The sequence below is a fragment of the Filicampus tigris genome, chromosome 2 (assembly GCF_054856515.1).
Source record: "Filicampus tigris isolate MCC_2025a chromosome 2, RoL_Ftig_1.0, whole genome shotgun sequence".
NCBI classification, from domain to species: Eukaryota; Metazoa; Chordata; class Actinopteri; order Syngnathiformes; family Syngnathidae; genus Filicampus; species Filicampus tigris.
Window position 1 is genome coordinate 31,753,472 of NC_141218.1, and position 21,552 is coordinate 31,775,023.

A 21,552-nucleotide genomic window follows, 5' to 3' on the forward strand; every position below is an offset into this window, starting at 1 on the left:
GGGCCTATCACCATCAGTTTACATCACGATAAAACAAATATTAGCGAATCCAAGATCCACAGTGAAGTATACAATTTTTTTCCTTGGCCCTTTTAAGGTAATTTGAATAATGTTGATAACAGTATACGATATATCGGTACTACACCATGGAAACTGTTGACTACTTACTGGATCCGGGTTACTCTAATTATTAGAGTACAAATATAGGATGTTCCATGAAATGTTTCGGTTTTCTGGAAGACCATGTATTTGTCGTTGCTAGTCAATTTTAATTTAATTTAACTTTAATCAATAATGAATTGTTATAGCACAATGGTTTTTGACTTGCATTCAGGTGATGACAGCTAAAGAAAAGAAAACTCAGCTTGATGACAGAACCCGAATGACAGAACTCTTTGCTGTGGCTTTGCCCCCTCTACTGGCCAAGGTATGTCATTACTTGGATACTTTGTCTTGTGCATGTTGTCCAGAAAATGGCATTTAGTTGAATGTTTCCCCAACAGTATGCTGTGGATGCAGAGAAGGTGACCAACTTGTTGCAGCTTCCTCAGTTCTTTGACCTGGAAATTTACACCACAGGACGTCTGGAAAAGGTCAGCCTGATGTTCTTCTTAGATTTGATAGATTATAACATGATTAATACACTACCCACCCATACAATATATGCCTACCTCGTCTGAACATGTGGATGGCTGTATATTATATTATATTATGTTATGTTATATTATATTATATTAACATATATTATATTATATTATGTTGTGTTATATCATATTATATTATGCATTACCAGAGGTGTGCATTTTACAAAATTTTGCCGGTCCGTCATCTGCATGAGTACCTGTCCGTCATTTGTCAGTTTGTCATTTTTACGGATGCCAAGCAAAATGGGACAGACTGCCCACCTCTGTACATTACATTACATTAGTGTATATGGTCCAGAGCATTCCTGCTCTCACTTCCTCAGCCACTCTAAGATATTGACTGTCTCCACTAGAGGTGGGAATCTATGTGTACCTCATGATTCGATTCCGAGGCCCTCGATTCAATTGATTTCAAAGGTCAAAGGCCTATGATTCGATTCAATTCTGATTCCGATGCATCACTACAATGGCTTGCATTTTACAGATCATCTAAAACACGAGTACCTAACAATTGCAGAACTCAAGGAAGAGCAAGGATTTATATTTCACACTGACTTTTATTAAAGTGGCATAACAACCTTGTTTACGTGTGTCAACACAAATTTAAAATAGTGCCAATGGCACCATTTGTTGTAACGAATGTCTGTAACTTCTCCTATAACAAAACATGTAAAAACATTTAACAATCTGATTTCGCGTGACCTGTATTTTAAATCTTGAAAGTGCAATACGCAGCGTCTGATTGATGTTACTGTGTAACTTAGCAATAAACGCTGCTTTTATTTAACCTAACATTAGGCCCAAGAAATTGCCATCAAACAGAACAGCTTTATTATTCAAATATAAACCAACAGCATATTTTGTAACAGACATTTAACTGCTAAGCCTGCAGAAAGTGTTCTTATCTAGGTTTTTGTTAGGGATAGACCGATTATCGGGGCCGATATTTGGCATTTGACGATTATCGGCATCTGCCTTTTTTTTTTTTCATTTTAAAGGCCGATAAATCAAAAACTGCTTCACTTAATTTTGGCGATTGTCGGCATCAGCCTTTTTTTTTTTCCATTTTACGGCCGATAAATTAAAAACTGCTTTATTCGTGCTTGCTGCAGCGTGCTTCTCTCTCTCTGTTTGCTGCACGTAGCTGCGTTGACGATTCACTTTTATGTTTTTGAACTTTAAAACAAAGATGTGTGAAAGACAAACGTTTCAGCTATAGTGGATTTTTAGAAAACTTTACTGTAAGGAGATGTTTGTTTTCATTGAACTATAAGACATGCAGCTGAGCCTGGGAGCTCCCTGCACTTTTTTGTGAGGCTTAAAACAAAGTTGTCTATTTTTTAAGATCTAGAAAAGCTTTAACATCTATTAAATCACTAAAGTTGTTTAATAAACATGGGTTTAAAGGCACTTAAACAAAGTCAAGTGTTGGAGTTTTTATTTTTCATAACTTTAACACCATTTTACCCCTTTTTTTTCTACAAATAAATATCGGCTTCAAGTATCGGTTATCGGCCGCCTTGACTACTAATAATCTGTATCGGTATCGGCCCTGAAAAAAGCATATCGGTCTATCCCTGTTTTTTGTGTTAGAAAAGAAGTGATCTACGTACTCTGGTGTTATTGTACTACGCGACGGGAATTTTATATCGTGGATACAGTGTCTGCATCATGCCGCGAAACCACCTTCCTTCCACAACCGATTAAGGGCACAAATCTGATACAATGTAATCTGCAATGGATTTGGTAATTTTCCTTACTCTTTTGGAGTTTGGTGGAAGTGTTGCCAGAGCACCTGGCAGAGTCATTCATCATCTCCGACGGTCCGCCTTTCGCCGCACTGAACTCTGGGTGATAGAGTGTCGTATTTGTTAGGTTCTCAAAATATTTCTACCCTCATCTCACACTTCTTAAAGAAACGAAATGTCTCCAAACCGATGCTTTTAATAAGGATTGCGCCACTCGTGTGATGCTTTGCTTGTCCCTCCATCTTGTCACGTAACCCTGAGCACAGACATCTGACGTACAAACGCACATAATCACTTGCACAGCTTTTTAATTTTTTTTTTTAATTTATACTTTAAATATTGATTATTAATACCTCTCAATCGATGCAGAATCGTTTTAATAAAATGAACGATGCATCGAAAAAACACTTATCGGTCCCACCCCTGGTCTCCACCTGTCCCTTAAAAAAAATCATCTTATTTGATCAACATTCTCCACCTTTTGCAGTTCTTTTTTTTGTGGGATTCCTACTTGCATTTATTTTTATTATTGTGCTGTAAGATGACCTTGAACATTTGACGAACAAAAAGGTGTCTGCGAATAAAATGTGTGTTGTCGCACAGTGTGGATATTGCCAATTAATCAGTACAAATTTGTCAATCCCACCTGTTGGACTTTGTTGACCACGATATCTGTTTACTGTTAACTGCAGCACCTTGAAGCCCTGCTCCGCCAAATCAAGGAAATTGTGGAAAAGCACACAGACACTGAAGTTTTGGAGACATGCTCCAAGACCTACCATGCACTCTGCAATGAAGAGTTCACAATATTTAACAAGGTGGACATTGCCCGCTCCCAGCTGCTGGATGAGCTGGTGGACAAGTTCAACAGGCTACTGGAGGATTTTCTACAAGAGGTAAGAGTCAAAGTTGCCTTTTTGTAACCCTTCCGCTTGACAACCGTTCTTGATTACGCCCTCTATCTGTCTTTTTTTTTTTTAAAGAAAGGTTGTTTTCTTTTAATCTTGTCACTGTGCATGCTCACCTTGATAATTGAATGGTAATTAATGGGTTAATTGTCTCATGTCACCAAAAGCTACTTCAGTTCATGCAGAATTTGGATGTGCCTATACCACTTTTTTGAGTCTGAATACAAGTAGAAATACTTACATTTGAGTACTAATCAATCCAGCGTACAAATATATGATTCTTTGTAATAGGGCTGCAGCTATCGAAAAATGTAATATTCGTATATCCTACTTAATATTCTTTTGAATAGTTAGGGATTTGGATAAAAAAAAAAAAATCTTGGTTATATAGGGCTCCAGACTGCCCCCAAATGGTCGCAGTTTGCCCCTAAAATATGAGACAGCACAAGTATTTTTTTTCAGCTACTCATTTATTTATTTATTATTTATTTAATTGTTTTATGAAATTATTTTATTTAATTTATGAAATATTTTTGGCGCTGACACACTTCTGCTCCACACTTGGGCTCAAAAGACGTTCATTGCCCAAAAAATGCCGGCATGAACAGCACGTCCACAGACGTGCGCACGTCTTGTGGCAAGGTTCAAATGGCCGTTAACCTCATACTGCTAGCTTTGGCTAACTCATTCGCTGCTCAATTCATACACGCGGCAGCAGGACCACAAAATACAACAAGGCCAGCAATGCAAAGTGATGCTTCGTCGCCAGTTTACAACACAACAGCAATACGTGCTAATGATTACTTTATTCATCATCGATGTTTTAGGACACCACCAATGTGTAGATTAAATTATGCATATTAGAGACGCAAAACAAAACGTTTTGGGTTAAGGTTAAATAAAAAACAGTGTGTTCAGTTTAGTTTTATTTAGCACAGTGCTTTCCCCTAATTTTACTCATTTGATTTTACGCTCCTTTACATAAAAAAAAAGATTTATGCCCAAAAAAGTAAAATATTTACAAGTTTTTTTTGTTGTAATTCTAGGTGGTGATTAGTCGACTAGCAAAATAATAGTTTGCGACAGCCCTACTTGACACGCTTGCGCCATATTGCGTTTGCGAATGGCTTCACCACCACACTAGCGCACAGAGATAAGCATGGTAGCGATTACAAAAAACAAAACAAAAATCGCATCGAAGCGAAAATCGAGAACTGAAAATCGAAATCAAATCGGGGCTTGAGTAAGTCGTTACATTCCTATTAAATATTAAATAAACGGTTCAGATAATGGATAGCTGGGTGGATTACAGTCAATAAATAAACATCTTTTCTATGCAAACCTTTCTGTTTGGCAAAACATACGGTAATAAGATTCTGAATTGCCTGATCCAATGCATGGAAGCTATTAGCCTATTAAAACAATAATATAATTTTATGTATTCTTTATTAATAAAGGCACCATGAGGAAGTTGTAAAATGTCTGTTCACCTGTGTTTATTCTAAACGTATTTGTAAATTATTTTCCATGCCTTGCGCTTCGCATCAGCATCAAATATATTCTTTTACAAATGTGGCCTTCATTTACCATTCAGAAAACAAAATGAATCATTTAAACTATTTTGGTATTTTGAAATGGATTTGAACTCTGATAGATCAAGCCGAAACTGAGAGGAACAGGATGAAACAAGGAAATGAACACGAGTCTTATTTGCTGATGTGAGATCAAAACATGGTGGAATCCTTTTTCTTTCTTTCGGGCTTCCTATCACAGCGGCTTGCAGGGAAGAATTTTGCTTCAAAGGATGCATGATTGTTTTATCAGAGACGCAACCCGTTGACAGATGCGGGCTTCTTGACATCGTTTGGAGCCCCAGTGACGGGTAGTGAAGAGCGATACAGCAGCTGAATCGGCCATGTGACTTTTTCTTAAAACCGTGCACGTACAGACACGAGGCCTCACTCTTAAGAACACGACACGTGCCGGCGCATCGGTTTTGCCGAACCCATGGCAAGTATTGTTAATTGAACAAAATTTCTCTTTCCAGGGTGAAGATACTGATGAAGATGACGCTTATCAGGTTTTGTCAACTCTAAAGCGGATCACAGCTTTTCACAAGTAGGATTTTTTTCTTCTGTTCCGTAATCTGCTCTTTGTCATGTTTGCCGACGATGATGAGATGATGGTCTTCTTTTGACTGTCTTAATTGTGTGTCCTGCAGTGCACACGATCTCTCCGGATGGGACTTGTTCACCAGCAACTTTAAGTTGCTCAACACAGGCATAGAGAACGGAGATATGCCCGAGCAGGTTATTTAAAAAAACACTTTCAGATAAATGGATTGAAAGCATTGATGAGCATGACTTCAGAATGAGTCTCCCTCTGAGCATTTACAAATTGAATGTTCATTTTCTTTTCGGAGCAGATAGTCATCCATTCGCTGCAGTGCACCCACTACGTGGTCCTGTGGCAGCTGGCCAAGTTATCTGAAGGCAGCTCCCGAAAGGTGAGGTTCCGGCTCACCCAACTTCAGCCTACTTCTGTGAAGCCTGGCTGTGCCGCTAATCACCTGTCTGACCTTTCAGGAGGACATGGTTACCTTGAGGAAACAGATGAGGGCCTTCTGTATGATGTGTCAACGGTACCTCACAAATGTCAATACAGCTGTTAAAGAACAGGTCAGATTTTTACTCTACGAATTGACTGATGCGGTGTTGTATTTAACACGGACTCCTCCTGCATTGCTATGTATGAGAGTGTAACTACTTTTTTCTTTACCTTCCACAACAGGCATTCACCATCCTTTGTGACCTCCTGCTCATCTTCAGCCACCAGATGGTGGCTGGAGGCAGGGAACACCTTGAGCCCTTGGTTTATTCCCCAGAGGACTCGCTTCAGTCCGAACTGCTCTCCTTCATCCTAAATCATGTCTTCATAGACCAGGATGACGACACCAATAGCACAGGTACAAGCCAATGTGCACCCACTGCCCCGATCGGCGTGTCGAGACCAATCAGCTTGTATGACTAGCAATGCCTTGTCCACTTTAAGCCGTCAGTCTGCTCGAGGGTGTGCCGACGTGAAAGTGTAGAATGTTTGCAAACCTGGTGTGCCTTAGGATAACATTGAAGCAATATTGATTGGCACCTTTGTTAATCGACTTAAGAGTCCGAGAGCGTCTATTTGAAAACAATGCCGGACACCTTCATAGACATTTTTCACTAATCGCATTTCACACTAATCGGTCCTTAGTTTAGTGGGGGAATTGCTGTATGTCAAAATCACAACAGTATAATAACATATTTTTTCCGACCATGAAGCACACTTAAAAGCCTTTACATTTTCTCCAAAATTGGCAGTGCGCCTTGTAATCCAGAGTGCCTTATGTATAGATGGATGTCGGCTTTTCAGCAATCTTTAATTCCAATTTCTATTATGTTTGCATTTTCATTCTCACCCGCATGTAATCGCTAGCAGGCGTCTGTTTTCGTCGTACCCGAACTAGAACTACGTCCTGCTTTCGTGTTTAAGAATCAACTTTTTTTTTATTTTATTTTTTTTTTTTTTTACGCCAGTGTGTGTGGTTAAAAATAGATTTAATGCAATATAGAAACAATTAAAAACACACACTATAATAAAGAAACAAAACACTTAAAAACATTATTTATTGCTTATTAACTTTACAAGAGGAGGAGAAAAAGGTGAAGAGGACTACAGCACCTAATTTAAGTTTTCTTCCATAAATCTGTTTCTTTTCTAATTCGTTAGTTGATTTTAGCATACCAATTTAGGGAAGCTTGTCATTTAAAAAAAAAAAAAAAATCTTTAAGTGGAATGTCGCATTGTCATTTCAAGGATTGATTGTTTACAAATGTCTTTTGATCCTAGTTATAGTTCTATCACCTGCGATTGCTTTGGCATTTGTCTGTCTAATAGGGATGTAATGATTTATCAAAAATCGATATAAAATCTATATAATTGCTTAAAATATGCATCGATATAATAGAAAATAAGAATCGATTCGCAGCGCCATGTTAACTGTAGCTACTCTCGATATGTCATGCCTGTCTGCAATGCACATGCGCAGTATTGGTAGTCCGTGATGTAAACAGAAGCATTGTGGGTAATGGTGTCATGGCTACCCGTGCGAACGTTAACAACGGAATCCAAAAGTCCGGGCGCATTTCACAAAATTAAGTATGATGTAAAATCTCCCTTTTCTAGCAGAACGGCGGTGATAAACGAGCATCCAAAATAGAAGCACGTTGTGGCTGATGCCTGATTTCATTTATGAAATCGCACGCACGCCCTGTTGTGGCACTCTGTTTTTGTAACGTCTACTACGGACTATGGAGTCAGCAAACTCACGTTTATTAAAAACCTAAACACAGTTTTTGTATACACGCATTCCGGCTGTTGACATCAAACAGTACGAGAGGACTTGCGCTCACAGCGCATCGTTGTGGAATTATCAACCACAACAATACGCCATACCCTTCCATCGACTGTTTGTGTTTGAGGCTTCCCGGATGTCGTACTTACTGCTGTAAAATGCGATTGGATAGTAAACAGCCAATCAGAATTAGCCCTACTGTCCGACTCCTGATTGGTTAAGAATTGTGACACAATTATAACGCCTGCATCGCAAGCGTGAATCAGCGAATTGTAACGCATTGTAGAGAGAAGGAGCAAGCGTAAAAAACAATCTTGTGCGTGCGGGTGGATGCCTTTGTACACGCAAAACACATTTTTGAACGCACAAAACATGCTTTTTTACATGCTACTATGCAGTATTTCACATTATATACACGCAAAACACATTTTTTACGCGGTATTTGACATTACGCTGACCTAATTGTGGCATCAATCTAACGGCATACTTATCCTCACCAAGGTCATTCGTGGAACAACAGACACGTTGACACAGTACAATTATTTTAAAATTTTCCTGACTTTGTTAATGTTGATGGCTGTCAGTAAGTTCTAATAAAAAAAAAAACCACTTTCCACATCCTTTTGGATTGATATTGTTTTTCCTTTAAACACATGCTTAGTTTTCACAGAACCCATAGTAATATCATTATTGTATTGTTATTGAGATATCTGGCAAAATTTGGGCCATATCGCAGTCCTAACAATTACACACTCAGTCACAGCCCTGAATGCAATTGTAGTAATAATTGACTTATATACTCTGGCAACTGTCCCATGGTAATATTGTTGACGTAATTTTGAAAATTCGGAAATTCAGATAAATTGCTCTGGAAATAAATTTCTGTAGGTTGGCAGCTCTGAGTATGGTCCACAAAATACGGTATATGAATTTGTAATATTTGACACAACAAATCATATTACAATGAAAGTACCCCTTTTTTTTTACACTTCCTATGTAGCAGTAAATGTCTATACAATGTTAGGAATTTCTGAATTTTACTCAATAAAAAAAACAACAGAAAATTCTACCTTGGAAACATGTTATACGTAACGTCAAGTTTTTATTTCAGATTTTACAAGGGTTCAAAATGGCCACCACATCAAGTTGATGTGAGAATTCCTTCCCAATGCTCCTCACCGTATTGATTGCAGCTGTTATTTGTCATGGATATTTGCTGGAAGTGGTTGAACATAAAAAAGTCACACACAGTGGGGTGCGGGCACCTGACAGGCCAAGCGCAGAGAGCAAGGTCTGGAGCACCTCTCCTACAAATCACTGCTGAGGCATGTCTCAGATCATCACCCAGATAACATTTTAAGAAGATTTTTCTTTTTCTTTTGGAGGTATGTTAAAGACAAAGTTTATGTTCAACCACATCCAGCACATATCGATGACACAAATGATCGAGTAACAGCTGCCATCAACACAGAAGACCGTCACGCCCTGACGGAGGAATTCTCAACATCTTCCTGTTGTTATTCGTGCTGCCGGTGGCGCCACATTGAGTGGTTGTAAAAAATGAAAGAAATACTTGAAGGGATGTTCAATACATGTCCAAGATAGAGTTTTCTATTGTTTACACTGAATTTTGACTTCATATTATGGTACTATACATGTGTCGGTAAATAGTCGATAGATGTCTATGTTCAGTCTAAGTTGTTGTTTGTTGTCTCTGAATCGGAAACGGCACTTTTGACTTGAACACCGTGTCTCTTACAACCCATTCCCGCATTGAAAATGCTTGCAAAACCTTTGGGCTGTTTTTAGGCCAGTCTTGTCAACAGTTTAAACAGGCCTTTAGCAAAGGTCTTAGCCGTAGTTTTTCCATTCCTTTTCACTCGCGGGCCACAGCCATGGCCAGAGGCATTTTGTTTTCATTTCTGTTTACATCCTATTCTTGTGAAAGTGATATGTACGACTGCCTTCAAGGAATTTCTCCAAAGGATCAGGGGAGACCTGATTAGATTTTGAAAAGACCAAGGTCACTCTGACCTCCCTCACTTTCATCTTTTTGCCATTCATTTCTGGAACGCCTGAAGGAAAGGTCATGACATCTGGAACAAGCGTAAACTCAAAGGAAAATAAATTATTTGGCTGTAACAGAAGAACGAACCGTCCAAATAAATCTACTTATAATTTCAATGAAATTTTTCGTGGTAATGGACATTGTTATGATTTTACTTGACTCTTTGACCTCTATAGATGATCATAATTGACGGAAAGACGGGATTACTTTGCGGCGTGTTAACTAGGTAGGGAGCTTTGCTGAGAAAAAAAAGGGTATCGTGAAGACTAATTTACTGTATGTGTTGATGTCAATCTTTAGATGGCCAACAAGACGACGAGGCAGTGAAAATTGAAGCATTACACAAGAGGAGAAATCTCCTGGCTGGCTATTGTAAACTGATCATCTACTGTGTGGTTGAAATGAAAACCGGAGCGGACATTTTCAAACAGTACATGCGGGTAAGTTTGTTTTTTCTAATGATCATTTCTTTCACCATGATTTTCTCGACCGTGTTCTTTGAAGCAGGAGCACCACACCCAAAAAAGTGCCTCTATTATTTGGCCTTTTAAGCTCCTTTCCCATTGAGAGGCGAACATTTGCAAATGTTGCGCTCTCGTCGGGGTCTGTTCGAGGTCGCCAGACGCTCGCCAGTACCTTTCTTGCTGCGACAAGAACAAACACTAAAACTGTCGTGAAACCTTTGCATCCTTGAATGAACCCTGACATGAACGCGCATTTTGCTACCTTCGCCAACGTCGCAAATGTTTGCCCTTCAGAGCGATAGGGGCTTTATGTATGTAAAGTTGTTCCCCCCCGTATTTGTTTCTACAGTATTACAATGATTACGGTGACATCATCAAGGAAACAATGAGTAAGACCCGGCAAATTGACAAGATTCAATGTGCCAAAACCCTCATCCTCAGCCTTCAGCAGGTCAGTCTTCAGTTTTGCTCACTTTCTTGTAAGCATTCAAGAGCTTCCGGTTTATTTGAGCCATATTGCAATTTTTAATGCAAATGTTTCCTCTGTCTCTCTGTTAGCTTTTCAATGAAATGCTGTCAGAACTGGGCCATGGGTTTGACCGCTCCTCCTCTGCTTTCTGTGGAATCAAAGAGTTGGCCCGTCGATTTTCTCTTACCTTTGGCCTTGACCAAGTCAAAACCAGAGATGCCATTGCCATGCTACACAAGTACGACTTTTTACGAGTTTGTTCCCCTTGCACTTTTCAACTTGCAAACACCACATCCATAGAAGCAGCAAAATGTAAACCTTAATGTAAGATTTCGTGTAATACTGCCACGTGGTTGATGGTTACAGTCAAGTCTTCCTGACCAATGCGTCCATTTGTTGCAACAATGTCCTATTTTAAAGTCAACGTTCGAAACGTTCCTCCTTCCCACCTCATTTTTTTCCCCTTTGCTTGTTTCCTAGGGATGGAATAGAATTTTCTTTTAAGGATCCGAGTCCCCAGGGAGAAGGAGGCCCTCCCCTCAACCTGGCTTTCTTAGACATCCTCAGCGAATTCTCCTCTAAGCTGATGAGACAAGACAAGAGGACTGTGTAAGTTTGATTTCTGTTGGGCTGCGGGGTGGGAGGGTCCGGTCCGGGCAGCAGGTGTTTGAGACAATATTAAAATATAGAATCTCCATACAAAATGCGGCTTTTGGTTTTGGCCTTTATTTTGTGGCAGCGTGTATTTGTTTGTCTAATCCCTCTCACTTTTGCATTTCTTCCACAGCCACATGTACTTGGAGCGTTTCATGACGTTCCAGATGGCACTGCAAAGAGAGGACTGCTGGCTCCCCCTCATTTCATACAGGAATTCCCTACAGGCCGGTGGTGACGACGACACTATGTCCGTGATGAGCGGCTACTCCAGCAGAGGCTCCTCCGTTCGTTCGAAAAAGACCAAGGCCCCTGCCGCTACAACTGGAACTTCTGCAGCAAAGCGGAAGCTGCCCGAAGGTAGCAAGCGTTCGGGAATCGGATTTCCCTGCATTGTTTCACGCTCAGAACAAGTGCCACTTTTCTGTTACTCTACCATCTATAAACAATCCAGTTAGTCATGAGAGTGGCCTGGATTAATACGTGGCTGCGCTAGTACAGTTGAAGCCCAGAAAAGCAAAAATGTCTTCCAACTTTTTCAATGCGTTCCAAGCATCTTGGCTCTCGCTGTCGAGTTGATGGGCAAAGAGATAAAACAGCAGATGGCGGAAGCCTTCTAATTATCACAATTTCCACATCATTTCATCAACACAAAGAAAATGAAATTCAGTACTGGATCACCCAAGGTGCTGACTGTCGTGCAGTTTGGATCAAGTTTCTGTCATCACAGGAATTTTGATTGAATTGTTCACAAAAACCGAAAGCCATCTGTGCAAAGTGAAAATCTGTGCAACGCGGATGGAACGGGTGTTCGCCTTTCATTTGTGTATTTCTCTTCCCTTCCAGAGGAAAGCAGTAGCAGTGAGGTGTGGCAGCAGGGCATTCAAACCCCGGTCATGTTGCCATCCCCCCACCTCACCTCCACTGCCATGCGAGACCCCAAAAGGGGTCGTGATGACAGCTACATGAGTGTCTACGCCCTCCCTCACGACCAGCCGCAGCCCCACCATCACCCACAGCAACACCACCAACAGCCAGCTCAGCACCACCAGACCCCCATGGATTACAAGTATGGATATCTACAGATAGACTTTACCCTCTCATTGAAATTGCAAAAATCATTGACTATTAATTCCGCTCGGATTTAAGTCAGCCTGTCTTTCTTTTTAACTGTTGACGAGCCTATTGCAAAAGCGCAGACTCCTGGCATGTAAGCGCTTGTGATGTGAAGTTAGCCATGTATTTGAATTAATGGAATTCAAGCTTCCCTACATATGTTGACCCTTAGTTTTGTGCTATAATTGACATTTGTCATTTGTAACATCGTATTGCTAATTTGCAGTTTCAACACTTGCATGGTTTTCCTTGAATCCCAATGCTTCCGGTCTCATGACTTGAATCGGCTTGCGAGACTCATTCTTCAATTGTGTGGAGTGCCTGTAGTGTGAGACTGAGTTTATAATTTGAGTGTGAATCTCAACAGCATGCCAAGTGATCTTATTGTGGCAGTCACTGATGTTGATGTTTTTTTGATACCCGGCCAGCAAGAGAGAGACAGCAAAATGGTATTCACGTCAAGTTTATTTATATTGCCCTTAATCACAGAAAAGTCTCAAATGGCTTCACACGCTCGTGAATAAATAAACTAGGAAAACTTTATTTGGGTGGGGGAAAAAAAACATCTGGGTAAAAATGAGAAACCCTGAGAAGGGCCGCAAATGGGAGAATCCCCCTTGCAGGATAACCAGTATTTCTAGCTAGTTGGTGAACAGTCACGGCTAATTAATGCCATCTGTTTAGTTCCCAGGTGACGTGGATGCTGGCCCAGAGACAGCAAGAAGAGGCTCGTCAGCAGCAGGAAAGAGCCATGAACTACGCCAAGCTCAGGACCAATCTGCAGCATGCTATGTAAGATATCCACCCAAGTGGGACGGGGATGTGGAGGTGATATAATGTCTCGGAAATAAAAGGCAAACAAAATGTTTTTAATCGTGCATATTGATTCATTCATGCAGCCGTCGCGGCACCGGCCTCATGGAGGAAGATGAAGAGCCAATTGTGGAAGATGTGATGATGTCGTCTGAGGGTCGTATGGATGACCTCAATGAAGGCATGGACTTTGATACAATGGACATTGACCTGGTGAGAACCATTTACCATTAATAATTTATTCCCAACTCCTTATCGAAGCGCAACAAAGACCATGTACAGCTATAAATGTAGTTTTTACATTCTGCTCTTGTGTGAAGGTTAGCAGTCGAGCCTGATCTACAAGATGATGTAACAAATGTAAATTTTTACGCTTTTATTTAATCGCCTTCAGTCTCATGTAGGCCTCTGGTAATGGCATATACGCAGAGCTACATAACCTCGCATCAGGTTTCTCTACCATAGCAACAACTATCACCGCTATCGGTGTTCTGTTTCATTTGCTCTCAAGACACTTTCACCGATGATGATTAGCAATTTTCTAATAGTGATGTAACGATAACAGCAATATCGCGATATTATAATTGCCCCGATATCGTCGTCATACTACGATATTAATCGCAGCACATCGCCGTCCAAAACATGACTTTTCGCCCGCTGCAGTCGAACACAGCATTGTGAACTACAATGACCATGATACTTTGTGCAACTGAGCCAATAGAAACACCTGACAATTAAAGGACCGGTCAAGCCCACAATACAATATTGTGTTTTTTATTTTGTCCGTTATCATGAGCTTTGTTTTGTTTTTTAACAATATTGGGTGTTTTGATTTGGGGTGTAACGGTACGCTAAATTTCGGTTCGGTTCGCTTTTTGGGAAACTTCGGTTCGGTATATTTTCGGTACAAAAAATGTTTGTTTTTTTTAAAATATGTTTACTTTGAAAAGATGACAAGTAAATGGTACATTTTTTTTAGAAAAAATAAATAAAAGCGAACAATTCGGGTGATGGTCAAAGAAATTACACCAGAATAAAAAATACACTAACAATAAAGATCTCTTAGTTTAGTAAATTATTAAGACACTGAAATCTTTAAATACTCAGCAGCAACAGCCTATGATTATGACACATCTTAATTATTCAAGTTAAAGACAAGTTGTCATTACAGTACATATATACACTTTTTGTGATGGAAAAAATACATACAGTAACAGTTACAATTATTGCTAACTATATTAAAACTCTTTTTACAATGAAAAAAATTTTAAAAGTCTTTATGGAACTGTATAAACTTTTTAGGCATTGAAATCTTTGAATGTTCAACAGCATAGCGAATTGGCTTATCTGTGTTGTGGTCGGATTTGTGTGTTGCTGATTTGTGACGTTTCCGAGGTTCATGAATGCATCGGAATGTAAGCAAGAGGAGCAGCGGAGAAAGAAGAGCGTGAGCAGTTGTACTTGGATTAATAAAAACATGATAATTAAACTACGTCTGACGGCATGTTCCTGGAAGACGCTACTATATGATAAATCTCGCGCTTTGAGTTTGACGTTTTTGCTCCCTCGTCTAAGACACATTCACAGTCGGATGATGCCGTGCATGTTAGACATGCTAGCCGCAACATAGCCGCCCATCTCATGTAGCAATGTCGCCACACAACTTTGGGACTCCTCCACGTAGCTTTCCCCATCGGCGATTTTAACAGGACAGCCAGAATGTTCCCAAACAGGAGGCCGCAGTGTACGCGGGGACCTTCGAGGTCTGGCTCTCACTTGTGCCGCCACTCTCGTCTCCCGCACAAAACAGTCGGCGTCCGCGCGTAAGCTCGCGCTAATAAGTGGACCGACCCGAACGCAAGTGGACCGAACCGAACATGCCATTCCGAAACGTATTAATACACCCGAGTGTACCGTCACACCCCTAGTTTTGATACATCGTGAGCTTCTTTGTATCGCAAACCTCCCCACAATATCGTGATAACGATCGCATCGCGATATCACATCGTAACGTTTGTATACCATTGCACGTCTAATTTTTAATGCTAATTTTGAAAGGAGGTGGTAGGTAGAGAAAGTGATTGAATCAAGTAGTCACTCAAGATTCTCATGGACTTAATTGTTTTTATGTTTATAGTCTGCTGATGTGCAGCGCCATCACAAAAGGCTTGCAACAGGCCTTCGAGGTCACAGCTGTGGTGGTGATTGGGCAATATAAATACCGTTTTTTTCCCCATCATCTGGTTAAATTTATCGTCATGCGCTCTTAAATGTTAATGTCGCTTTTTAACACTCATAAATCTGAGCATCCCAAACAACAACCTACAGTTGCCCATTTTCCTTTGGCAGCCGTTTCCCCAAACATAACCATTCAATTTATTTCATCAGCGCTAGTTCCAACAGACATCTTGCTTTGACCCAGACGACACGAGAGCTTTACTCAAATCCTCAGAGCTCTTGTTGACTTTGAGGATCCAGTCAGTCAGAGAAGACTCATTTGTTGGGCCTGCGACAATTATGACAGAGCATCTTGTGTTGATTTTTCAACGTTGTTTCCAAATGCAGAAAGAAAGGAACTGTAATCATCAAAAGTTGGGTTTTGGCCGCATGTGAAAGGGCCTCTGTGTTTTGTTTAATGAAACATTGTGTTGACAGTGCGTTGCGACATCATGACCAATTTATTTGACAATTTACACCCGCTCCAAAAAAACAGGCATGATGAGTGTAAAACCAGAACTAAATGTAATCCGAAACATATGTCTCGACTGCATTCCAAACGTCAAGTTGATTTCACAAGAAAAGTACCTACAGTAAGTTTAAGTCATTCCGCCTATTTCCCATATTAAGATACTTGAGCGACCTGTCTGTAAAATGTTTGTTTGTTTGTTTATTTGTTTGTTCGTCTTGTTTCTAAAGTCACTTTTCAACACACTATCCTCCTCTCGTCTAGCCCCCATCTAAAAATCGTCGTGAGAGGTCCGAGCTCAAGCCGGACTACTTTGACCCTGCCTCTATCATGGATGAGTCGGTAAGACTTGAGTTTCTGCGTACACGTGTGACATTTTGCATGTTGACAAACAAGCGGCCACCCGCTCGAACGCAAAACGTGGCAGTGGCGGCCGTGGTTCATTGGAGTTGCTGACATCAGGCTTAAGAAATCCCTTTGTACGAGCGCAGTTATCTGAGCTGTGTGCACTGTAGCCAAATTCCTTTAACCTTGGCCTTGAAATTCAGGTCAGACGCTGAGCCCTGAACATTGTTCAGGAGTGCCTTGTGTCAACTCCAAATGATTCATCATTCTCATAAATGTGATTCATTTGATATTTCTTCATCTTAGAAACAGTTTGCCACCCATACCACCACTGTAGCTGTTTTCTGGAAAATGTAATGTTACATTTTGTGCAAAAAGTCGTTTGAGATAGTTTAGCTACTACTGTTTGTGTGTGTGTATATATGTACATACCATATGTATTTGTGCATGTGTGTATAAATATATGTAGATGCTCAAAATAACTCATTTTAAGGTGTAATATTTTTCCCCACGTTAATCCTAGGGACCTGAAGCAAGGTTTTTTTACTAAACAATAAAAACATGACGATATAAGAGGACGGTTGAATGTCGGATATTTTTACTTAATAAATTATATCTCACTTGATAGTGAAAAAACAATTGGTTTTTCCTTTTTGTATAATCAACGGATTTTATTTTTGAATTCCACACTTGACATTGCAGCAAACCGTAGTTTGTGTAGAAACATTTTCAGTGAGGCAATTTCAAACAAATACAAATTTGAATGTATCAAAAACATAAGGCATTAAATACAAAAAGGCTTTAAGAGCCAGTGTGTAATTTCACTTGAGCGGCTAGCATTTTAGCATGCAACATCCCATAATACAGTCGGTTCATGGGTTGGCGTTTATGATCTTAAACCAGCTAACTAGGAATAAGACAGATAATCCGTAGTACAAGTTTTGAAAATAGCGATGCGAAACCGCTTATTTTGAGCCATGTGTGTATTTATACAAATGAATTTTTTTGTCTTTTCGCACTATTATATGAGTGCATACATGTATATTTATCATGCATAAATAAATGAAACATTTGTAAAATATTGGCCAAATCCTCAGTTGAATTGCAGTATATGGTTTGCTTTTAGTGATATTTTCCTCTTCAAATAGTTCAGTGTGTCAGCCTTTCTTCCATTATTGTCGCGTCATCTCAGTGAAGATTTTTTTTTGTTTTCTTTTCTCTTCCAGGTCCTGGGAGTGTCTATGTTTTAAACTAATATCCAAATTACGGTGAAGCTGGGATACGAGAAGAGGAGCTTTGTATTTAAAGAGAATTTTAGATGCGAAAACAAGTGTGTTTTCTGTAAGAAAAAGCAAAAATGAAAAAAAAACAACAAGTTTTGGCTTGTACTCCATGTGGACCAATGATGACCCACACTCAGTGTTGCTTGCTCAGAGAGGACTTCAAATATATACTTTTATAATCTTGGTTAAGATCTTCCTGTTCCCAAATAGTGAAACAGGCCACTTCAAAACCTATTAAAGACGATACATGTCTGAAGAAAAAAATCCATGATAGCGTTTTCCCTCTTTTCTTTTTCTTTTCTTCTCCTTTCATTCATTTTCTTTCCCAGCGGGGATGGATTGGTGTGTTTTAACTTAAGAAACATTCATTTTTTTTTTGTTGTTTTTTTTTTGTTTTGTTGTTTTTTTGTTTTGTTTTGTCTAACCCTTTTTACATTTGTAGTAAGTTACCAGGTGTGATGTAGTAATTTATAAACAGACTGTAGTAGCTTGCCTGTACCGTGTTAGCCAAGTGGATGGAGGTCTTTTCTGTTCTTGTACTTTCTTTGCCCTCCTCTCTCTTAAGTTCATCTTCCCGCTTCGAGGTCCTGATAACCACTGGTGGTTAAGATTGTGAGATGTCATGTAGAATTAGTCTCAATCCTTGTTTATGCTGTGAAGAGTCCCACAGTCCAGTAGTACGTAAGTAAGTCTTGGAGCTTACCCCGAGCTTTGGACCGCCCCTTAACCGCCATCTGCTAATAGAATTGTTCCCTTGAACAACAAGTAGCCCGGTCCAATGAAAATCTTTTTTTTTTTTTTTTTTTTCTTTCATTTTGTTTGTTTTCCCTTCCCCACCCCCTTCTCTCTTTCTCAACCTAGCAGCATCATGTCAAAATGGGTATCTCTACATTTTAAATAAAAATTATATATGAATTGGTGCTGATTTTTATATATGTGCTTTGGTTTTCTTATTTTCAACCTTCAGTCACAAATGACAGAAATGTGTAAGAAACTGAAAAATGGAAAGCATGTAAATCCATGCAGCGAGAGATTTTTAGATTTGTATTTTTTACGTTTTGATTTTGTTTTCTTCCTTTTTGTCTTGATAATGTCTTCTGGTTTTTACCTTCTTTCCTAATGTGTAAATTAGTTTGGATAAAACGAATGAAATTCAGCTTTAAGAGTTTTTCAGCTCGAGTCCTGTCACGAAAATACTTAGACTTCAAATGTTCATAAACGGGAGGTCGTCTTTCAGAAATTACTGAACACAAGTTATTCAGCAGCGATGTGGCAGCTAGACAAAGCTTAGATTTTGACATATATTTGTCACACGTGACTTTTAATGAACTGTTTTGTCTACTGAGTTTGTTTTTTGTAGTCATTCCATGCTAAAGCCTTAAACATGCTTCTTCTCTCACGCTAATCTTCCATGTCAGCAGATTGGTCATGTTTAAAGGGTGGATAATTGGCTTCTTAGAACATGAAACATGAGGTGGTCAAATGTAATGTGATCAAGTAGATGAGCAGTCTATGTGTGTTTCGACTAATTATTTTATGTAAGTAAAAAGAAAATTCTTTTAAGGAAAAAGTACTGTTTATTATTTGTTGCTTACCACTACATTGGTATAAATCCTTATTAGATATCGTGTATATATTCAAATTTTAATTTCTTTTTGGCTATTTTGTGTTCTGCACTCTTTGCCTACACCCTGAGTTGTCTATTCTCCCACCCTCTCTCAGTCACTCTGTTTTCTGATTTGTACTTGTCTGGAGACAGTAACTTTTGAATAAAAATCAACACACAATTTCAAGTGTGATAAATATTTTACTCCATTTACTATCCTTTGCCTCAGGCTCCAAAACACAAATGTCCCAGTTTGGAGTTTAACTGGGTTTGTTTCAGTGGGTATCTTCCAGCTGGGAATGAAACGAAAGATTAAGAATTGATTCATTTGAGTTCCTGGCCAATCGTAACCTAGATTAGAGCATTCTAATCATAGAAGTTTAGACCATGGAATAAACCTGCATTAAAAAATTGTATTGATACTAGTGGCCATGTGACTGGAAACAATTAAGACAAATACTGAATTAGTACACTAACTTGTATGCCTTTCCTATTTTAATGTTTGATTTACAAGATATCCATTCGCCAAATTAAAAAAGGAAACCAAAAGAAGCAGCACAACATCAGAATTTGACCAGAGTGTGAAGTCATTTGGGCTTGGCAGTGCAGAATGCTTGATCCAGCCCTCACCCCGACGCTCCAGTGAGGTTCACTTTACAACCGCAAGGGGGCAATGTAGACTAAATTGTAGTCTAAAATGATGTGAATGAATGCTGTGCTTTTTTTTTTTTTTTTTTTTTTTTTTCTCCCTCTCTCCAAATGATGTCGCTTGGTTTCTTGAATTGTTCTCTTTGTTCCATCTAAGAGACAATGTTGCTCTGTTATGATAGATCGCGTTGTATTTATTTGACGCATACTGTGGTTGTCTTTTGTTGTGTTGTCTGTACCGTACTGAGAAGGGTTATATTTTGGTCGTCTTTTAAGATGAGAATTGAAAACAAAAACACATTAGGATGCTTTTTCGGTTTCAATACTATGACCAGCTGCAACCACAATTATAAAGAAAGAAGACATCAATACTACTAACGAAGTTTGAACAATATGTACATTATATACATATTTATATTTATGCGTGGATGGACAGAGTCGATAGATCATTGTAGCGCACAGTGTTGTTTGTTAAACTTAATTCACCTAAATAACATTAACCGAAGTGCTGCGCAACTGCTGCACTATTGACAATTAGGATGGCCAACAGTGTCTGATTATAACAGCGTCACTCCTCACATTCTACATGCAAAGTGCCTCTTGTCCCTATCTGCTATCAGAATCATGTGCAAAAAAAAAAAAAAAACCCTTATCTTATCACCCCTTTGTGATAAGCATTTTTGTAAAAGTGAAACCTGTTCTGCGTGTAGCTGAAACTGCCAAGCCAGTTTTCTTATAGCCAAAAGTCTACGCTTGTCCACATTGTTGTCGCGGTAAATCAAGTTTCACTTTCTCCTTTTTGATCCTACAACAGTTTATGTGCATGTGCTGGTTTGAGTTGTAACCTGGCTGTGCAGACCTAAATCTGAGTCTGTTGAGTGGCTTCTATTTACTCCAGATAACCTCCAACCCTCCACAGGCCTATCAGCGCAGACCATGTTAAGACCTCAAGAGGGTCAAGGAGGACTGGGATCCATGCTTCACACATATGAGTTCGCAGAGAAAAGTCATCTTATTGAAACAGTACTTTATGAAAATGTAAAATGCACATGGTGTATATGTTAAACACAACCTCTCCTTTCATGTACTGGAGGGCAAATCTCTGGGGCTTCTGAACACACAGGCTGAGACTTCCAAGAGTCTGCATGAAGATAAACTCAGAAAATGTTGAATTCAGTGAATAAATCATTAAATGAGCGCGCCGGTTGTAATCTGCTTGTAAAGGCAGAGCAGCTGATCCTGGAAAATCATTCACCATGCAGGACCTGATCCAGATTACAGCACAGAAACACACACACATGCAACTGATTGCACTTTAAAAGTGTGTCACACTGCAAGAAAGTATTTCTACACTCTATGAACAGGCTTCTATTTTTCCATGTGTCCTGATTGTTTTTACATGTATATTTGCACTGGCAGTTTAGTGGTACACGCAGACAGCGTTCAATTCCTGCCACTGCCAGACCCCAACATGGATAAAAATGGGTTTGGTTGCATCAGGTGTAAAAACTGCCAAAAATTCAAACATGCAAGTGACTCTTGGCAACCCGCTGAAAGTCTCTTTCTTGATTACATGTATTTTGGAGGAATGGCAGTAATTTAGACAGATAAAATCCTGCTATGCATAGAAACAAACGATGGAAACTGGGAACAAACTCCGTTTGCACTCGTGTGCAGTCGGCAGCCATGCTAACTGCCACTCAACCA

General features: G+C 39.5%; 1 protein-coding gene across 2 annotated transcripts in view; it reads left to right on the top strand.

The window, feature by feature from the left end:
- stag2b (STAG2 cohesin complex component b) overlaps positions 1-19,378 on the top strand; it is a 32,784-nt gene extending 13,406 nt beyond the window's left edge. For both annotated transcript variants that reach the window (XM_086023556.1, XM_086023555.1), the window contains exons 17-34: positions 335-427; positions 504-593; positions 3,085-3,288; positions 5,348-5,418; positions 5,522-5,609; positions 5,726-5,806; positions 5,886-5,978; positions 6,091-6,265; positions 10,062-10,201; positions 10,575-10,676; positions 10,784-10,932; positions 11,175-11,303; positions 11,482-11,708; positions 12,195-12,417; positions 13,149-13,256; positions 13,364-13,490; positions 16,228-16,305; positions 17,535-19,378. In XM_086023556.1, coding sequence (XP_085879682.1) covers positions 335-427; positions 504-593; positions 3,085-3,288; positions 5,348-5,418; positions 5,522-5,609; positions 5,726-5,806; positions 5,886-5,978; positions 6,091-6,265; positions 10,062-10,201; positions 10,575-10,676; positions 10,784-10,932; positions 11,175-11,303; positions 11,482-11,708; positions 12,195-12,417; positions 13,149-13,256; positions 13,364-13,490; positions 16,228-16,305; positions 17,535-17,558 — 2,202 coding nt within the window. In that variant the 3' untranslated portion in view covers positions 17,559-19,378. The remainder of the gene's footprint in view (positions 1-334; positions 428-503; positions 594-3,084; positions 3,289-5,347; positions 5,419-5,521; positions 5,610-5,725; positions 5,807-5,885; positions 5,979-6,090; positions 6,266-10,061; positions 10,202-10,574; positions 10,677-10,783; positions 10,933-11,174; positions 11,304-11,481; positions 11,709-12,194; positions 12,418-13,148; positions 13,257-13,363; positions 13,491-16,227; positions 16,306-17,534) is intronic.
- Positions 19,379-21,552: the final 2,174 nt, after the last annotated feature.